The following is a 19,011-nucleotide window of genomic DNA, read 5'->3' on the forward strand; positions in this document are numbered from 1 at the left end:
GGTGTTTTCTTTTGAGGTGCATTGTGGTCACTCTTCTGTGACAAGGGAAGAGGAACTGTCACCTCTTTGTATAAGCACCATCTCTTCAGTGGCTGTGGAGGCCACTCACACACATGGAGTAAAATGACAATAGTTCCCAGGCATGGGAAAATGAAGTGGGGATTGTTAGGATTTTGAAGCAGCCTTTAATGTGGTGAGAACATCTCTTTGAATAGTTAGTTCCACCTCCACGAAATGAGTTTAAAAGTAATTTGATCGGAGTTTATGAAAGTCATGTTTATTAAGAAGGAAGACTGCTTTTAGAGTTTGTTTGTTTATTTCCAAAGAATGGAAAATCAATCAAAAAGTAAAGTATTTGCCATTAAAAGGAATCAGTCATACGTGCAATAGAGAAGCTATTTCCCCTACGTATGGGGAAATCAGTGGCAGGTCAAATAACATCCACAAACATAAACACTAAAGGGTGGCCACTAGCTATTCGGTCTCTGTTTTAATGTTAGAGACTCCTAGGGCTGAAGTCTACCCCCAGATGCAGGCATGCTGCTCCCACTGTCTTTTGTGAGGCGTGTACACACGTACTAAAGGTCAGAGTTTGGCTCTTGAGGCTAAATTTTCAGGGAGGAATGTATCAAAATCTCTTTATTGGCCCAATCAAATTCTTTATCTTCCAGTGGGTGCTTGAGGGACAACCCAGTGATATCTAGCTCCACACACAAAATATTTTTTTCGTTGTGAATTGTGTGAGGGTTGCTTAGTACTGTTCATCATATTATTTATTCTTCATGGTTTGTAATTTAATACAGAAAACTTGTCAGCTCAAATAGAGCAAAAGGCTTTTCGGCCCCCACTTCTAATACATAAAAATCAAGAATGGGACAACACTTCCATGGAAAGGGAAAATAGTCCAAAGAAAACACCTGTAAGGTGAACAAACATTTTTTTTGGTTAGTCTAACAGTTAAGGACCCAAAATTAAAAGTTAGTCGTTAATACATCATATAAGACTAGAACCCAAACCAACTTTTTTTACTATGGGTAATTTTTTAATATACATTTTGGGACTTAGTTCATGCTTGGGTTTGTGTTAATAACCAAGCACTTAAAAGAAAAAAAACCTAGCAGATCTGAGTTATAGTGTGTTCAATCAACGAAGCTCTTTAAGCATATAGTGTGTCGCCCCCCTGAAGTTTTAACACAAACAAGGTACAATGCACTTCTTCAAATGTTTATAATGTCTCATTGCTGCTGGATTTTAAGAAGTATCAATTGTTCTTAATTCCTGCAGATATTGACAGAATATCATACCAAATTATTTTGTATCTTTTGTAGGACTGGGAAACAGAAAATCATGACTGGTATTGTTTTGAATGCCATATGCCTGGAGAGGTGTTGATATGTGACCTGTGTTTTCGTGTGTATCATTCCAAGTGTTTGTCTGAGGAGTTCAGGCTTAGAGACAGCAGTAGTCACTGGCAATGCCCAGTTTGCAGGGTGAGTACCTATGAGCTTTAACGTGCTGATTAGAGGGTTGATTTCATTAATAGTTTCATTAAGGTGTCACAGATTGGCCAGGTTAATGGATTAAGCATTGCTATTGAATCAATGATAAGTATGTAGGGCACCTATATGAAGATTTCAAAATGTTGTGCATATAATAGACTACATTTTTGAAGACTAGAACATTTGCAAAATGCTAAAATGAATACAGTGCTTCCTCCCTGTAAGCCTTTCTGGTAAAAATAAATACTTCTTATCCTGTAGTTTTCAGTTTTAATACGTTTTTAAGTAATTTTGTGTAAGTGTGAAATTCAGCCCCTTCTTAGAAAACCTTTATAGCGAGGTTACACTGTATTTAGACAGAGCCTTTGTATCTTTCATACTACTCTTTTTGTGCCTGTTAAATATTTTGAATTGTATACACTTGTATTCGATTCTGGGGTAGCTTCTGTTATCAGTGTTACTTAATTCATGGAAAGAGAAAATGGAAATGAAAGCTATATTACTGGGAAAGACCAAATGGAATAGGCAGGTAGGTATTTAGATAGCTTTCATAATTCTATTTATTGATTTTTATTTTTTTTTAATTTATTTCTATGAATGCACACAGTATACTGTGTTGGAATGTTTGTAGAAAAGTGTGTATGTATGTTGGTAACGTGTGATTATAGTGTATTGTAGAAATCTGTATCATCAGGAAATAAATTCTGTATGAGATGCTACTTTTTACTGACGGTCATTTTAAAAATGTAGTATATATTGTACCATAATGTAGTATTTTAATGAACATATTATTAAAGCTTTTGCTTCATTGGAATAAAATCATACATTATAAAAATCAGGGGCATACTACTAATGAGGACTGCTTCATAATATATGGGATGAAATCCTGGCTCTTATTATTAATTAAGAATGTTCCTACTGGTTTCAGTAGAGCCAGGATTATACATTGCTTTTCCTTTAAAATTGTTGTTGTTGTGGGTATGGTATAGGGTGAGATTGAGGTTTCTATGTGCACTGTAAGAATGACCACAGAGCTGTGCTATTGCTGGCCTTGAATCTGTCAAATGCACCTATTTCCTATTACCTTTGCATGTGTTCAAGCAGTAAGGGACACTCTTGAGGCTTTATCAAATGGAGGGAATAATACATGTGACTGTTTGAAAGGGGTATGACTGGTACAGAAAGGTACAAAACACCATAACCGGCTCTATAACATTGGAGTCCTGAAAGGGAGATGAAGAGCAGCTACATAGAAAATTACAGTACTGTGCAGAGTTGTCCAGACTAGCTCCACATGTGCAAGCTCTGGAAATAAGAGTAGTTAGTAACTGCATTAGCACAGTGCTGCGGCCCATGTAATAACAGCTACTTTTCAGCAGAGATAATTAGCTTGGCACAGCCCTGCACACATACAGCTACTCTGTAGAGCTGTGCAAAACTTTGGTTGCTGATTCGATTTGGCAGAGATTCGGCCTGATTCAGCAGCTGAATCTCCCATCCGAATGGAGTCAGGAGACCCTTTAATCTCTCCAAATTGAGCTGGAACCCTCCAAATCGAATCAGAGAGATTTGATGATTTGGACATAGACACAGCTTTAAATGTTTTTTCTATATACCTCAAGGTACCAGGCAGCTCATGAACGCTGCGATGCTGGGTTTCTGAACGGTGAGATGGTGGGACGTATAAGTGTCCCGCAGGAGCTGCTGGGGGGTCCCTAGCATGCTTGGCAGCAGCCTGGAAGTGGACCAGAAGCACTTTTGGGTCTGCCATGGGGCTCACTGGGGACCCTCCCCCCACCCCCTGGCTTGGCGACTGGTGTCTCCTGGGTCTGGGGGGGCACCCAGGATCCCCCTGCAGCCAATCGGTGAGCCAGCGAGTGCGAGGGGTGTCCCTTGCACGCTCATCAGTGGACTGGAAGTACTTTCAGTCCATTTCTGGATCCACTGCCAAGCACGCAGGGGACCCTCCTGTGGGACGCTCCATCTGTTTCACCATCGCAGCGTTCACAAGCTGCACCTGGTACTTCGGGGTACATTGAATGCTGTGTCTATAGCCGAATCACTGATCTGCCAAATCAGCATCAAATCTTCAGATTCAGATTTGGTCAAATCAAAACGGGACAATGATATGAATCAGTGAATCAAATCACTGTCCCCCGATTCAATCTGAATCGATGTGGCCTGTTTCACACACCCCTACTACTCTGCTTCTGGTTCTGGAGCTAGCTTGAGCAAAACTAGCTCTCGTATGTCTTCATGGCACTTTTTTGCAGTGCACAGACCATGCACGTTCCCTAGACCAACAGTTCCCAAACTATCAACCCTTGAAATTTCTTATCAGCCAACCCGGGGCCTGTGTTAAACTTTTAACTGAAAACACTATAAAGATGCAGAAATCAGTGCAATATGCAGTGTAGCTTTGCGTACTGAGACTCTTTATAGATAAGTGACTTCTGACGACTGCATGTTTCTTAAGGTGCTTTCTTTAGGAGACAAGCTGTTCCTTCTGACTGCTATCCTGACATCAGTTGTAGAAGCACAGTGCCTTCTGATTTGTTGAAGCCAGACAACTTGAGAGCTGCAGACTTAAGAAAGTGTTAAAAAAGCAAAATCCATTCTAACAAAAGGAAAGGACTAGAAGGAAAGGAAGTGGTCATGAAAAATGGATGAGATTATGAAAAAGAAAAGGCAGATTAATATTTTCCAGATGAACATACAGAACAGATCCCAAAATTGCACTGTTGCCCATTTAATTTCATCACGCAGGGTGAAAGCAAGGAATGCACCCCAGAGCAGTTCCACAAACCTTGTAATTTTAAAATAAATCCATTTTTTGTTCATTGTGGATAGACGCATAACTCCCAAATAGGAATTAGAAGTAGACCAGATACACACTGCTGCTTTAGTACAAAAGGGGCTTGAAATTACACATGGAGAGGAAGTTTTCTACACAAAACTACACATGTATGCAAAGGGCAGCTAGTTTTAAGATAAACTACTTTCATCTTGGGATCTTGAAATCCTTTAGTTTACAATGATGAGATTGAACAAACTTTTTACCAGAAAGAAAATATTGTGAAGGTCATCTTCTCCCACATGAGATGTAATTGGGTCTACTGTTCCATTGTTTTAAACTCTTAAGAACACGTATTTTGGATTGTGTAATTGGTTTGTTTTTTGCTTCCTAGATCTTTACCTCACTCATTGGAATTAGGTAACAATCAGCTGCTTCTTTCCCAAAAGATTTCTATTCTGTTGTATAAATGCCAATGACACCCTAATGGCATCCCTGGCTTTCTGTTTACCTAATCAGACCCACTTCTCACTTTAACTCTCCAAAGATGACTAGTTGGGTTTTTCAGGCTCTGGAGGTATGAGGTAGTGTCAGCTCCCATACCCCTAGCCACAGAATTGAGGATTCTTTTTTTTTTTTTCGACTCTCATCTCTTAATAGGTAAAGCTCTATTCTAATTTTATTCCAAGAGTCAGAGAGAATCCTGTTTAGAGATCAGTGGCTGATGTCCAAAGGGCATAAGAGAGCTTAGCTATCTTGTGTAAAGGCAATGGGATTTACTTTGCATTATCAGCAGGAAATATTCAAGAGAAATAATATCTAAGACAAAAAGATATACATGTCTAATGATACCCTATTTTGATAACAGTATGTAGTGCTTTCTTCTAAGGATCTCAAAACTCTTAACACAAGTGAAGCAGAAACATGTTTGAAAGCTAATATATTAGATAAGTAATCTGAGAACAGTTCATTCCTATGTAAAGATTGCCCTTGTAATACTGCCAGAGTTAGCAGGTTTTAGGATTATTCTGTTCACAATTATTGGTTGCGCTGGATCATTCAACCTGTGCAGCTTTATCTTGCACACCTGACTACTCAGAATCATTTGATAAAGGATTCTGTCAAGGATGTTTTCAAAATTTTAAAATATTTTTCCCTCTCCTCTGTTTACAACAATCCCTCGGAAACTTGGCTCTCCCTGTTTCTCTTGTTTCCTTGCTGAAATGCTTTTCTCTATTGCATTCACATGAGTGCCGAATTTCTAGCTTTCTATTTTTGAAGTGCCAGTCTGAATATTTGGGATACCAGATGGTTCTCAGGCTTGGTAACAGGATACAGGGGTTCATATACAACGTACCTTGAGAACTGTCTGGTATCTGAAATATTCAGATTGGTACTTCGAAAATTATCACTGACTGCAGACTGATCATTGGCTTACTTGAAATAAATCCATGCTTTCAGGGCAGGTCTTTCTAGATAAGGTACAACAGAGATATCAGGTGTCAATTTGATACAGAGATTGGATTAGCCTTTCACCTCTAGTGAAGTGGCCCCTTCAGGACAGGGTTAAAGCAAATTAAATCAGTTTGGGATGTGTAAAGTTTGCACTTGTGTTGCTGCCTGTTGACTGGATTAAAGGAAGAATTCAGTTTTCCACTGCTGTTAATTTGCACCTTTTAGAGAAACTAAGAAGAAAAACCTGGGGAAAGTACTCAGTCATTTGTTTTGGAAGAATAGATGCACACAAAAATCTATATGGCGTTTATACAGAGAATAAAACAGGTCAAATTGTGAGTATAACCAAATGCAATTAAGTCTCTTTTAGTTTGTTTCAAAAAAAAGGATGGAAGGTCTGGCCCAAATTCAGATTGGTTCTACAGGTGGCAAGGTATAGGAATACCAAAAAAAGATGTCTCGCCCTGGGAAGGCAATTCAGTTTGGTTGAGTTGATATCAGTACAATTGATAGGGAGAGGCAGGCCTCTCCAAAGGGACAATTCAGAAAGGCCAGAAGCATTTAGAAGTAGCTGATGGGAAATGTTAGGGCATGGAGGGGGTATATGAATGCTTAGCTCTTTCAGGACCTTAGGTGCCTGACTCATATTGTTCATAAGGCACGTCTGTTCACTTAATATTCACAAATCCCTAGTCCAGCTTCTGAGGACGTGCACCTAACAGCAGGGGTCGCTTGCAATTCACAATGTCTAGGCCTGCTTCTTGAGGGAAACAGGAAGAGGAGAGGTGGGAGCAATGATAGCAGCTCTCAAGAGAGTGCCCTTATTGGGTGGTTATGAGCTAAGTTTTTCTGGAGTCCCTTTGCAGCTTTTCTGTTGAAGCTGGGCAACTGGGCAGCTATGATTGCAAGTCATGAGCCCGGAAGGAAAGCAAGAAAATAGCAGCATTCTTTGTAGCTCAGTACTTGCACTACTCCTCTGGTAGTGTAGTTTGATTCCTGCTTTGATTGTACATTTTACATTAGAGACTTATTGATTGTATGGATCTTGTATGATTGGTTGCCCAGCAGGGCAACTTTACCTGGAGGGTGCTCCCATCCAGCCCATTCTGTAGTCATTGGAAGTACTAAAGCACGGTGCAGTATGGGCAGTTACTGCACCACGCGTACAATGCACAGTTGGATTTCACTGCTACGTCGTGGTAGCGGCGCATGATAGTGGGGGAGCTCGCCACTATGGCAGTGTGATCACTTCATCACCGTAGTGCACTGTACAGCGACATAACATGTTGCTACGTCGCTGCAGGGTGACGTGTAGACGTGCCCTAGGTGTCAAAGATACGTAATTTCAATGTGATTGAGGGAGGCAGAAGTCACATTCTCTTCTCAGCATTTGCTGCTGGCTAGTGAAGCTGGACATATTTATGACACTTCTTCAGTGTGCCAACCCATCCACACTCACTTTTTATTCATCAATACTGGAATGCCCAAATCTAGCAGTGGAACTATGCTGAAGGCACTGTCTCCCCCACCTCCCCTGAAGCATGCTGGAAACTGATCTCAAAAGTGGTAGTGGGGAGCTGGCACTCTCATGGTGGCTTTCCTGCCTTCTTTCCAGATTGGGCATGCAGATAGATCCTCATAGCACTGACTGTCATGAATCCCATCCTTCACTGCCTGGCTCACCCCATTGTATAGGCAGCCTAGGTGCCTGACTTGTGAATTCGGTCCTTTGGCAGGGCACTAAAATGCTCAGTATTGCAGCAATTATGTCCTCCATGTGAAGTAAGCACGTAGAGGACTTATCAGCAGAAACTTAGGGGGTGGGACATTGTGAATATCAGTGACGTCTAAATAGGCATGTACACAGAGGCATCCAAGTCTTCCTTGTGAACCTAGACCTCATTGCCTCAGTCACTTTTGAAAATGAACTGGATACTTTTGAAAAAAATATTACTCTTAGTTTTGCAATAATCACTTCACCCACCACTGAAATGTAGCCCATTTCAAAGTGGAGCTCAATAGTAAATTCATATAGTGCTCAAGGATGGGGGAAAAAACATTACACTATATGTAAAGGAAACAGTAGACTTGTTTCAGTAGGAAAATGTCATTGTCAAGATATTAATTTAGCCAGAACATGGAAGCTAGCACTCCTAATTCTTGTGAAATGTACCATGCACTTCCTATTTACACACGCACACACACACACACACCCACACACACACACACACACACACACACTTTTTTTTTGGTCTTATCTGAACAACAGCAATGACTAGAGCCTAGCGATCTTATTCCCCATTGTGGTAGCGATTATATGCTGTCCTGGAGTGGAAGGGGCATTGCCTATCACAGACAGTACTATCATGACATTACGGTTTTCCTTGGTAAACCACCAATCATCAGCCTTGTTTAGTTTATGAAATTTTGTATCAAATACTTGGGCTATAAGCAAAAAACAGAATTAATAAATTGCATCATATAAGAATATATCAATTTTTAAAATTATGAGAAGCCTTTATAATGAACACATTTTCCCACTGTAGTTTCCAAACTGAGCATGAGCAGGCCTTTGTAGAAAAGTGACAGGAAGCATTTAATTATAACTTAGTTTGTACAAGAGGTGTTTTGAAATTGTACAGCCAGAAAACTAAGCCAGCAGTAAAAGGTATTTTGGTGGATCCTAGACATTCATTACTTAAATTCATTACTTTCAGATTTTTAGCAGAGAAACCTGGGAATCTGATTTTTCCTAAAATAACTGATTTAGGGCATTGGGGAGATGCTGCTTTTACACCAACTGGCTAGGTAATTATAACGGCTTTCATCATTGCTTGTGATAATAATATTAATTGCTAACATAGATAATGACACAAACCTAGACTTCAATCTTTTATTAAAACCTGAGGTATAAGACTGCAGCCCATTTATCTTATACATCCTCTTTACAGAACTGTCTTGCCCACCAAGGCATGAAAAAAGGGTTCACATTATTAATTCTAGGATATTTTCAGCATATAATGAATTTGAGACTACGTCAAGAAGGGAAGTGGAGAGAGACTAGGCTATGCAAGTGAATTTTATTGTGTCCTAATGAGTTTCAGTCTACTAAAATGCTGTGTCATTAGCAAGCACACATATTGCACTCCATTGCCTGAAATGACAAAATGACAGCAGCAAGTTCAGTTATTTTTTTAATGCACATTTAGGTTTCCATGCAGTAGAAATATTGTTTTATGCAAAACTGAGCAGGGAAGATGGATTTAAAGAGTTGGGGAAAGTTCATGGCAGGTAAAATTGAACATGCAGATATGTACAGCAGGATGTAAATGCAAATGGGCTCTATGTGTGAAATTCATTCCTATGGAGAGGCTGGAATAAGGCCTGTGAACCACTTCAGCACTGTAAGGAAGGCTTGGTGAGGCCAACTGCTGGACAGGCCTTGTGCTGATCCTCAACAAGGCAGTAAATTCCTTCCCATGTTTGCAGCACCTTGTGAGGAAAATAGCATTAGTATTATCATGGATAGTACAATAAAATGGCATGTTTAGCCTGTAGCAGCAATTAAAAGTGCATGGCATAGAATGCTGAGATAAATTGTTACGGTTATAAACCCCTCTAGTAGGCTGTCCACACTGTTATATAGCACACATGGCTTTGTCTGAAGTAATGGCTCCAATTTCAGATACTGCTTTAAAAAAAGAAAAAATATATATTCTGTAAGTCAAAGGCACTTGGTCTAACAGGAGTTTACATTTCTTTAGCGGTCAATGCCTTCAGGAAGAGGGAAGGCAAAATGAGGATCAGTCAAACCCTCTCTGTTCTTTGCGTTAAAGTGTAATTATATTCTGAAAAGTAAATATGGAAAAATAGTACCTCTGTGTTCATGTATCTCCTTCCTCTGAATACCTGCGTACTTTAGTCAGAGAGGAAGGCTTTTACTGCTTTTCTATCTCCTTGTTAGTTTTCTTAGCCAACCTAGCTAAGAAGGTGTGAACTAGGTTCTGTTCTCAGCTGCACCTTTGCAAGCCCTACTGAAGACTGCAGATTTGCACAGGTGTTACTGAGGTGATTTGAAGACCTGGGAAGTAGCAAGGTATAATCCTGAGCCTGATCAGTCTGGAGAATTATATTCTGGAGATGATGTGTTGGAGAGGAAGGTACAACTCTACCTAGTACTTGATAGCTAGCAAAAACATCTTTTTACTTGTAAAGTTAACATATGCAAGTGATTGAAGGATAATAAACCTGGAACCCCACTTTGCTGTTTTTGCAGTCTCTGTTCAGAACAGAACCACAATTAATTGAAGAACTACTGTAGTCAAGGAAAAGAGCAAAAAAAAAAGGAGGATATCACTTTACTGTTAGCTGTTGTCAGGGAATGTACTGAGCCACTAGCAACCATTGTGGTGCAGAGCTGGAAACGCTGATTAGCCAAATGTTTACAGCAAACCTATTTTCCTTTAAAAACAATCTTCTGGTATAATGTTTCCCATTAGCCCACACTGACAAGATGTGTGGAGGTAATAGTAATATCTCTCTAAGGGGTAGCTAAAGTCTGGTGTCTGAGGTCCTGAAAAGAAACAGGCAACTTGTGTTTGGGAATCTGGATTAAATTGCATGGTGGTTGAGCCACAAAAACCAACAGCCTCTCTCTGTTCCAGAGCAGTGAAACTGGCTCTGTGAGTTTTTACTGAATAAGTGAGATTTTATTGAGTAAGGCAATACTATACTTAAATTCACCCTAAACAGTTTCTTTCTGCCTAGTAAGCACATAATTTGGAAAAGGCAGAGAGTGTTTTAAAAAAAAGTCTATCTTTCTTTCTTTTAGTCGGTATTAATGCCATGTTAAATAAATAGACCATTAAATACTACAGTTTAAAACTGCTCCCTAAAATGCTTTCTCTCATTACTTTATTCTAATAAGACAAAGTAATCCTGCACTTTTTTGTGTGTGTGAGAGGCTTTGATGAATCATTAAGGATATAAATGGAGATAAAGCACATAATTCTTTTCTAGCTGAAGTCCTCAGGAAAGTACATAATTCCAAGAAACACCGTGATCAATGACTGTTACTTTGGTACATTAGCTTTGTCAGTTTCCAAGAAGAGAACTAACTATATGATTTAACATGAGGCAAATTTACCTTTCTCAATATTTTTTAGTAAATTCATTCCTTTCAAGTCGGATGTTAAAAATATTATATTTTTTCTTTAACAGAGCATTAAGAAGAAAAATACAAGCAAACAAGAGATGAGCACCTACCTACGATTTATTGTCTCTCGTATGAAGGAGCGGGTGAGTCTGTCACAATGACACTTCTTTATGCAGCTGAGTTACACCAGGAGGGTACTTGTAGATCTGGAACTGTACCTAATGTTCAGTATTTTAAATGTGTGCATTATAGTCATCCAGGGTCATATTACAGTTAGTCTCATGCGTGAGTCTCCAGGGACAAGTTTGGGGACAGGGGGAAAAGAGTCACTCATCTCATTTCTTCCCGGGGACTCATAGAAACTTTCAGCACATATAGCCTGTGTCTCATTGTGCAAAATATTTGTAATTCTATTGGGAGTGTCTTGTGCCAGGTGTCCACAACTCCTATGAAATGGACTCCCTTCAGCTTGTACAGAGACACAAAAACAATCCCACTCAACACGCACTTGTATGCATTGGGCAGCCAGAATATGGCACCATAGCTATATTCTATATATATGCCACTATAGCTAAAGTACTTATAGCTCTGTCACTTCATTGGGTTTTTGTTTGCATTTTAACCAGTTTCTAAAGCAATAACTTGTACCATCTCATTATCTTTCCAGGCTATAGACCTGAACAAGAAAGGAAAGGACAACAAACACCCAATGTATAGGAGGTTGGTGCATTCAGCTGTTGATGTTCCTACTATACAAGAGGTACAGTAACTTGATTTCTGATTTTATAAAGAGATTTTGCTTAATTTTGAGTATTTAAGGGTGAAGATTAAACCCTGTGGGTCAACACTCATCATGCTCCCTACTCTAGAATTGTCTTTAGTATTAAACATAATGACTAGAAATATCAAACTTGAGTTATCAAGGTAGGCACAAAGATCGTTATATGGGGACCTCTGAACATCCTCATATCCCATTGACTCCAACTGGATATGTAAGAGTTCAGAACATTTTAGGAATTAGGCCATTTATTTAAAGTTTGAAAACGCATTAGATTTGAAAATCTGGGCACTAAGTACAACTGTTATGGAATAAGCAATCAGAAAGAAAATGTTTGATCAGATACTCCGTTCTTACTCACTGAAGTAACTTCTGAGATATTTGAATGATTCATAAAAAGCCAGACATTTTGGATGGCCCAAAATAAGAATCACGTGAAACATCTGTTTTATGTTACTTACTTCAAAATAAAATACTGGTAAAACTATAATCTTTCCTTAAGAAGGATCAGATCCCTGAATCAAAGGAGATAAGAATTACACACGATGAAGATAAATATTGTAGTTGGTATCACGTCCAAAATAGTATGGCATGCGGTTGTATTTATTTTTAAGATTGTAGATTTTCTTTATCGTGAGTATTGTAAACTTAAATTTCATGTGCTCTTGATACACATCCAAGCTGTTTCTGGATTAACAATGTTTGAGAGTGCTACAAGTTGCGGTTCTCCTGTGGTGACAGCACAGAAATCCCAGAGTAGACAGTAGGCCATTTTACTGATCATTTGGGTTTTCTCAGAGCAAGTTTATTTGGCACTGGTAAAATGCCAGATGAGGACAGAGTCTTATCTACATTAAAATTCTTGCAGGTGCTATCACCATGTCAATTTAGCTGGTGATAGCACATGTGAGAATATTTTTGTTTCCTTAAGGTTTTCTTATGTACAGATCATCATGCATACTTAGCTTGAGGAGCAGAAAAAATGTTTTGTGGCTCAGTGCAAACATCTGTCTGGTTTAAAGAGTGTCTCTTAGGAACTGTGAAAGGTATTTCAATCCACCTTGATCAGAAAGCAGTGGCTGATACACAAGAAACCTGGAAAGTGTATGGGAGCTCAATGCTGAACGGAAAGCACAATAAATTATTGAAACTCAGATGTGAAATGCAGTTCTCAGAGGAGCCAATCTTTGTTTGAGGAAATGCTCTGAGCCATATTCTATTCAATTATGTGTCATGAAACTGAATGAAGTTACTCCAGATTTACTCTTTTTTTATGACTGATGGAAAAATTACGCCTTAATTTACTTTTGAAGTATCCATTCTACCTCTCGGGGTCTCAGACTTGAACCTGTCTTACCAGTACTGAGATGCTAAGAGGCAGAATGTCACAGTCTAGAGGTAGGCAACCATGGAGGCCCTGGATCCTAAAGTTGGACGCTTTACCACTGCATGCATCCACACTGGGGCTGGGCTGTAAGGAGTCGCCTTGAGGCAGGGCAGCTAGAATTGAAGCCCATACCACTGCCACTTCTCCCTACATCATGGTCCCTGGCTGCAGCGTGGGCACAGCTTTGAGCTGCTGGGGAACTGAGCCAGTGCTGGGCAGCTTCTATCTGCACCTGTGCTGCAGCTGGGGGTGGAGTGTTGGGGACAAGTGGCAACAGCAGCTTGGGCACAGTTCCCTGCTGCCCAGGCCTGGTGTGGGCACAGGAAACCTCCCATCTGACACACCATCAAAGCCTTCCAGTGTGCGCTGGAGCATTTCCGCCTGTGACCTAAAAATGTTTCCAGCCCCTGCCATAACCATTCAGAGGAGAGTTGCTGGGCAATAGTGATGACAGTGACTGACCTTGTCTGTCTCGTACGGGTCTTTTACATTTGTTTGTGTTTTATAAACACATCACTGCCTGCACATTTTCAAAGCTTTGTATTCTGTTTTGTGTAGAAAGTAAATGAAGGAAAGTACAGAAGTTACGAGGAGTTCAAAGCAGATGCTCAGCTGCTTCTACACAACACAGTGATTTTCTATGGAGGTACAGTACTACATTTGCTATGTTTGTTATGGATTTGATTCAGGAAATGGACATCGGTATCTTAAACCTTGGGGAAAAAAACAGTTTTGGTTTGACAGTGGGCCTCCCTAATTAAGGCAAGGCAAGGCCCCTGCAAGGTCTGTAGCTAATCAAAGGGACAAAAGCTTTAGGGCTCTGTCTGAATTAAGACCTGACCTTATCTGTGCCTGTCTGTCCAGTGGAGCTTCTCATGACAAACCCTTGTGTAGATGCCTAGGGTAGACACAGTTATACTACCAAAACTGTACTTTTACCTGTACTTGTTTTACTCCTGGGATGATTTTTCCTATACCAGCTCAAAGCACCACTTAGCTAGTATAGCTGGTGCATAAAAGAAATGCCTTGCTGCCACAGAATAATATACCAGCAACAGGCATCTAGTACTGAGCTGCATTTTGGGGGAGGCAGTAGATCTGACTGCTTTGCTGGCTACCTGTTTATCCATTCTGGAAATGACCAAAAACGGCAGTCTTCAAATGGCCGTAATTATGAAAGGGCTTATAATGGAGAGGTCAAGAAAAAATTACTCCAGATTAGGTTGCAGGTTAGGGTTGAGATATGAAGCGGAGTCAGGGTAGATCCAGCCCATAGGATAAGAGTAAAGAATTGTCCTTGAATTGTTTTACGTTTTAATATAGACATATAATTTTTAGGCATGTGTTTGGAAGTAAAAACCTCACCCCAAGGCACAGCTTTTAGATTTAACCCATATAAACTGCATGGCACAATTCTCAAACCATTGATAAATCTGTGATAACATCTTGTGGTTTATAAGGGTATCATGGCAAAAAGCAACATACAGGGCTATTGCAACATACGGGCTACCTCATTAATGTTTAAACAAGAAAGTGAAGAATCTGGATTAGTTGTTAATGATAGTAGTGCCATGCTGTTCTTTTAAAAACACACACTTACCATATTAGCTGGTTTAGAAGTCCCCAGCAATATTTATAGAAACAGATGTACATGTTTAGAGTAGGAATGCAGAGAAGTACAGGATGGATGGTTGGAAATTTAAAAAGAGAAATGTTATCATAAATATTGAATTGGGTTTTTAAAGCACACACAGCATGAAAGGTATCCCAGTGGTGTTTACAGATTCTTATGAGCAATGTTATCACATTTGGCTAGTGATGTATTTATTTTTCATTTACAGCGGACAGTGAACAAGCTGATATAGCTAGGATGCTTTACAAAGACACATGCCATGAGGTAAGTAATAATGCAATAACAGATGAAGCTTGTGATTTGGTACAGACAAAACCATTTGGTTTTGAGACAGTATCATTAATATGTAAACAAATTATTTCTTTCTTCCTATAAGCTGCCCCTTGAACCAAAAACAAATTATTTGCAATAGTTATTAACTTTGCCATACAGAACTTTCATAGTGAATTCCAAATTCCTTTTCTCTTCCTTCTCCATAGCTAGGGTTCTATTAAAAACACACACAGTATTGCAGTTTTTTTTGTATTTCATATTTATTTTATATTTATTCCCTTGCTCATTGAATTCAGCTCCCAAGTCATTATGAGCAAGGCAGCTGATTAGTCAATGGAAAGTTGAAATCCAGAGTGAAGTTTTAGTTTCCAAATAATATATTTACCTATGTCTAGACCAGAAATAGTTATCCTCGTCAGATTTAATTCAGACCTGAAGTCAAATTCTGACTGTTTTCCAAGATGGACAACTTAAAAATTAAAGGAGACAGCCAAGTGATATTAGGGACAGCTGTCAGATTTGCTCTATATCCATGGTCAAATCATTTCAGTGCTGTGAAAGCACTTAAATATTCCAATTCTTTTTGTTCATCATATAACCTTTACAAATCAATTAATAGTCCCTTTATGTTTTTCTTTACAAACCATTTCTCAGGGCAACCTTTCTGCCACTCGCAATTTACCTGGGTTTTTTGCACATCAATAGCTAATTGCAATCAAGCTAAAGTGGTTCCACAGAATTAGGAGGCAGAGATACAAAGTGATAGTACTTGAGTTAGTATCCCTATTAAGGTTACACAGAGTAGCCTATAGCTTGATTTACTTCTTTGTTTTTTTCAGCTGGATGAACTGCAGCTTTGCAAGAACTGCTTCTATCTGTCAAATGCACGTCCTGACAATTGGTTTTGCTATCCTTGCGTAAGTTGTTGATACAGATTTTTATTTGTTTGCTTTTTTACATAGACATAAATACAGTTTTGGTGTTATTAATACTCTGAATAACTTGTTTCATATGCATACTTTAGACTATCCACACCAGATATTCTGCAGAAGCATATCATTACATGGAATCCAAAGCAATAACAATGCACTCTGTTATCAGGCAGTTTTAATGGTTTCACTAGATTATAAGGAGCTTATTGGGATCAAAGCTCTGTTAAGAAGAGAAGCTAAATTTTGGAACTGCTTAGGATTTCTGTGTATGATGGTTACATCCTTTCCAGAATTTGTCTTTTTTGTCTTTGTTCTATAAGCAATATATTTAGCACAGAAATATTGTATATTGTATGGAAATAAAAATGAACAAGAGCATTAGGTGTAAGGAGAAAGCATGTTCTCAAGATACTAGCATAATATTACATTAAAATGCTTGCTGCAATATTGAAGAACCAATAATAAATAAACCTTATCTTTTCCCCACCCCCAGATACCTAATCATGAGCTGGTTTGGGCCAAAATGAAAGGTTTTGGATTTTGGCCAGCCAAAGTCATGCAAAAAGAGGACAATCAGGTCGATGTTCGCTTTTTTGGCCATCACCACCAAAGGTAATTTATTAATTCTGTTTGGTGCTTGTCACAGAAATGCATCAAACCAGCTGGCCTCTTTCAGTCATGTTGCCCATCCTGGCTGAACTAGTTAAACTTATGAAGAATGCTTATTTTGTCATAATTGTTTTGGAAAATTCAAAGTCCAGATTAAGAAAGCAAAGACTGCCAGAAAACTCATAGAAGATTCCATTTTCATAATTTCCAAGAGGATGTTTTCAATGTTGTTTAAATTAAGGAAAGCACATGAATGCTTATCTAGGAATTCTTCCCCACCCCCCATATCCACATGTAATTAAAGATACTGCTCGTAGTTGTGGTACAAACTGGATGCACCATATTTTCTTATATACAACCTGTACCTTTCTCTTCTCTTCCCCCCTGCAACTAGGTGGATGCATTATATCTGAGGAAAAGGGTACCCCTTGGGTCTGGAGATTTTGGGGGTAGAGGAGTGATGGCAGCATTAATTGCCACAACTCGTGGAGCCATAGCATTTAATGCTGCCAGCACTCTCTTCCTTCCTTTCCCCAACCACCAAATTTCTGGATTCATAGAGAATCCCCTCTCCAACTACATGTCATATCAGGATGGCATTCAGGTTTGATCCATGATCAGACTTGGTGCACTATGCCTGACTGAAAACATGTTCCCGGACCTGGCATGTGGCCCCAGAGCCAGCATGTGGTCCCAAAGCCAAGGAACAGGGCTGGATGTGGCACATAGCCCCAGAACTGACATGTCAGATTCGGCCCCTCCTATGGCATGCTGGATTGGGTCCTGCCAGGGACCACCAGAGTCCATGGGCTGGATTGGGTCCTGCCATGTGGCCCCAGAACCAGCATACTGGGTCAGGCTGGCCGCAGTACATGACCCCCAGCCCCTAATACCACAGTGCAGCCTGCAGGCCCAACCTCCTTACTCCGAGCCCCAGCAGGCAGACCTCTGGGACTTACCTGTAATAAAAAGTAAGATTTTTCCTCCTTCTTGGGCCTTCCAAAAAATGATGTGTGTATGTTATATTCAGGGGGTGGGGGGGATATATGTGAGAAAATAAGGTATTTTAGTTAAACTGTGATTTAGGTTCCTACACTACTACTTTTGCTCAGTTTTCATATCCAAGGTGCATTGCAACTTTGAATTTCTGTGATGTGACCCACGTGTCTCAGTGTTGTAGTTAAAATGTTGACAACATTCCCCATGCAGGCTTCTTATTTTCAGAGATTTGTAATTTCAGTGAAATAATCCCTTTATACAGAAACCTCAGCCACAACTTCAGGGTATGGATTGTTTAGCGATGATGTGGCTACACTTAGTTACTCTGAAATTATGTAAGAACAGGGAATAGTACTGCCCTAAAGTTTTTTTTCCCCAGCCCTATTAATATAACTGCTGCTTTGAAGAATGTGGGAAGACATCAGTACTGCATTCAGATATGAACTTGCATGCCTGTTTAGTGGGGACAGAGTCAGGTCAGCAGTGAAAGTCCCCCTCCAGGTTCCCTTGAAGGGACTGTATTAGCAGCCCTGGAGAGAGGTTGGCATTTTCAGAGCTGAACTGTGGATGTTAATCACCTCATTATTACAAATAATATCAAAGCAAACAGTTTCTTCACACAGACTGAAGGCAAAGCTCTTTGACTCCTTATTTTTGAGAAAGCGGTACATGTCTTCACCATGAGGAAAGCTGGAGACTTGGATAGCTGCGTTTTTGAAAGATATTAATTGAAGTTTCTTTCTTAACGTGAACAATATTTCTATACAGTTTTACTTGGTTTATCTAGTCAATAATAGAACACACTTTAAAGCAGCTGCTTTCAGCTTCTCCCAAGTGTTTATATATCTTTCCTGAAAAGGTAACTTTTCTAATACATGTAAATGGGTAATATATCTTATTTCCATTTAAGTCATAGAATAATTTGCAATGAAGTTGTAAGTACATTTGCAAATGCCTCTTAACCTAATTTGGAGAATCATCTCAGTTGTAGTTGGGAATGAGACTCAGGCAACTTCAGTGAGGTAACACAACATCTGTGTGATGTGACACCATGTGTTAGGATGAAAAGGGCTATCTGTCCATTTCAAAGGTCCATTTTTTTCATTGATGAACTTTACAAGGAAGAGCTAGACTCCTGGTTGATGTAAAGCACATATCTTAATAGAGGCCAGTCTTTACTACTCATTCCATCCAGGAAGAGCACGCACCAACTGCAGATGCTTCCTCAGCCTGATGAAGGGTATATATACCTGAAAGCTTGCAAAGAAGAAATTTTCCACCTATTTGAGTTGGTCTAATAAAAGATATCAAATTTACCCAAAGAACCTTGTCTGCCAGTAGATTGTCACACATTTATATCAGTTGAGAATCTGGCTCAAGGTGTTAAAACAATATTTAAATTATCATGTATGTGGTGAGAACCCTTTTAATATGCATCCTGTTTTGGGCGCTGCACTTCAAGAAGGATGTGGATAACCTTGAGAGGGTCCAAAGGAG

General features: G+C 39.5%; 1 protein-coding gene across 3 annotated transcripts in view; it reads left to right on the forward strand.

Annotated features, from left to right (window-relative positions):
- Nucleotides 1-19,011, forward strand: part of ZMYND11 (zinc finger MYND-type containing 11) — a 141,560-nt gene that overhangs the window by 93,481 nt on the left and 29,068 nt on the right. For 2 of the 3 annotated variants that reach the window (XM_019508165.1, XM_019508166.1), the window contains 7 exons: nucleotides 1,329-1,490; nucleotides 10,969-11,046; nucleotides 11,571-11,663; nucleotides 13,627-13,714; nucleotides 14,910-14,965; nucleotides 15,814-15,891; nucleotides 16,400-16,518. In XM_019508165.1, coding sequence (XP_019363710.1) covers nucleotides 1,329-1,490; nucleotides 10,969-11,046; nucleotides 11,571-11,663; nucleotides 13,627-13,714; nucleotides 14,910-14,965; nucleotides 15,814-15,891; nucleotides 16,400-16,518 — 674 coding nt within the window. The remainder of the gene's footprint in view (nucleotides 1-1,328; nucleotides 1,491-10,968; nucleotides 11,047-11,570; nucleotides 11,664-13,626; nucleotides 13,715-14,909; nucleotides 14,966-15,813; nucleotides 15,892-16,399; nucleotides 16,519-19,011) is intronic. The other variant, XM_019508167.1, reaches the window with a different exon arrangement.

The sequence above is a fragment of the Gavialis gangeticus genome, unplaced genomic scaffold, assembly GCF_001723915.1.
Source record: "Gavialis gangeticus isolate Ggan-Ray unplaced genomic scaffold, GavGan_comp1, whole genome shotgun sequence".
NCBI classification, from domain to species: Eukaryota; Metazoa; Chordata; order Crocodylia; family Gavialidae; genus Gavialis; species Gavialis gangeticus.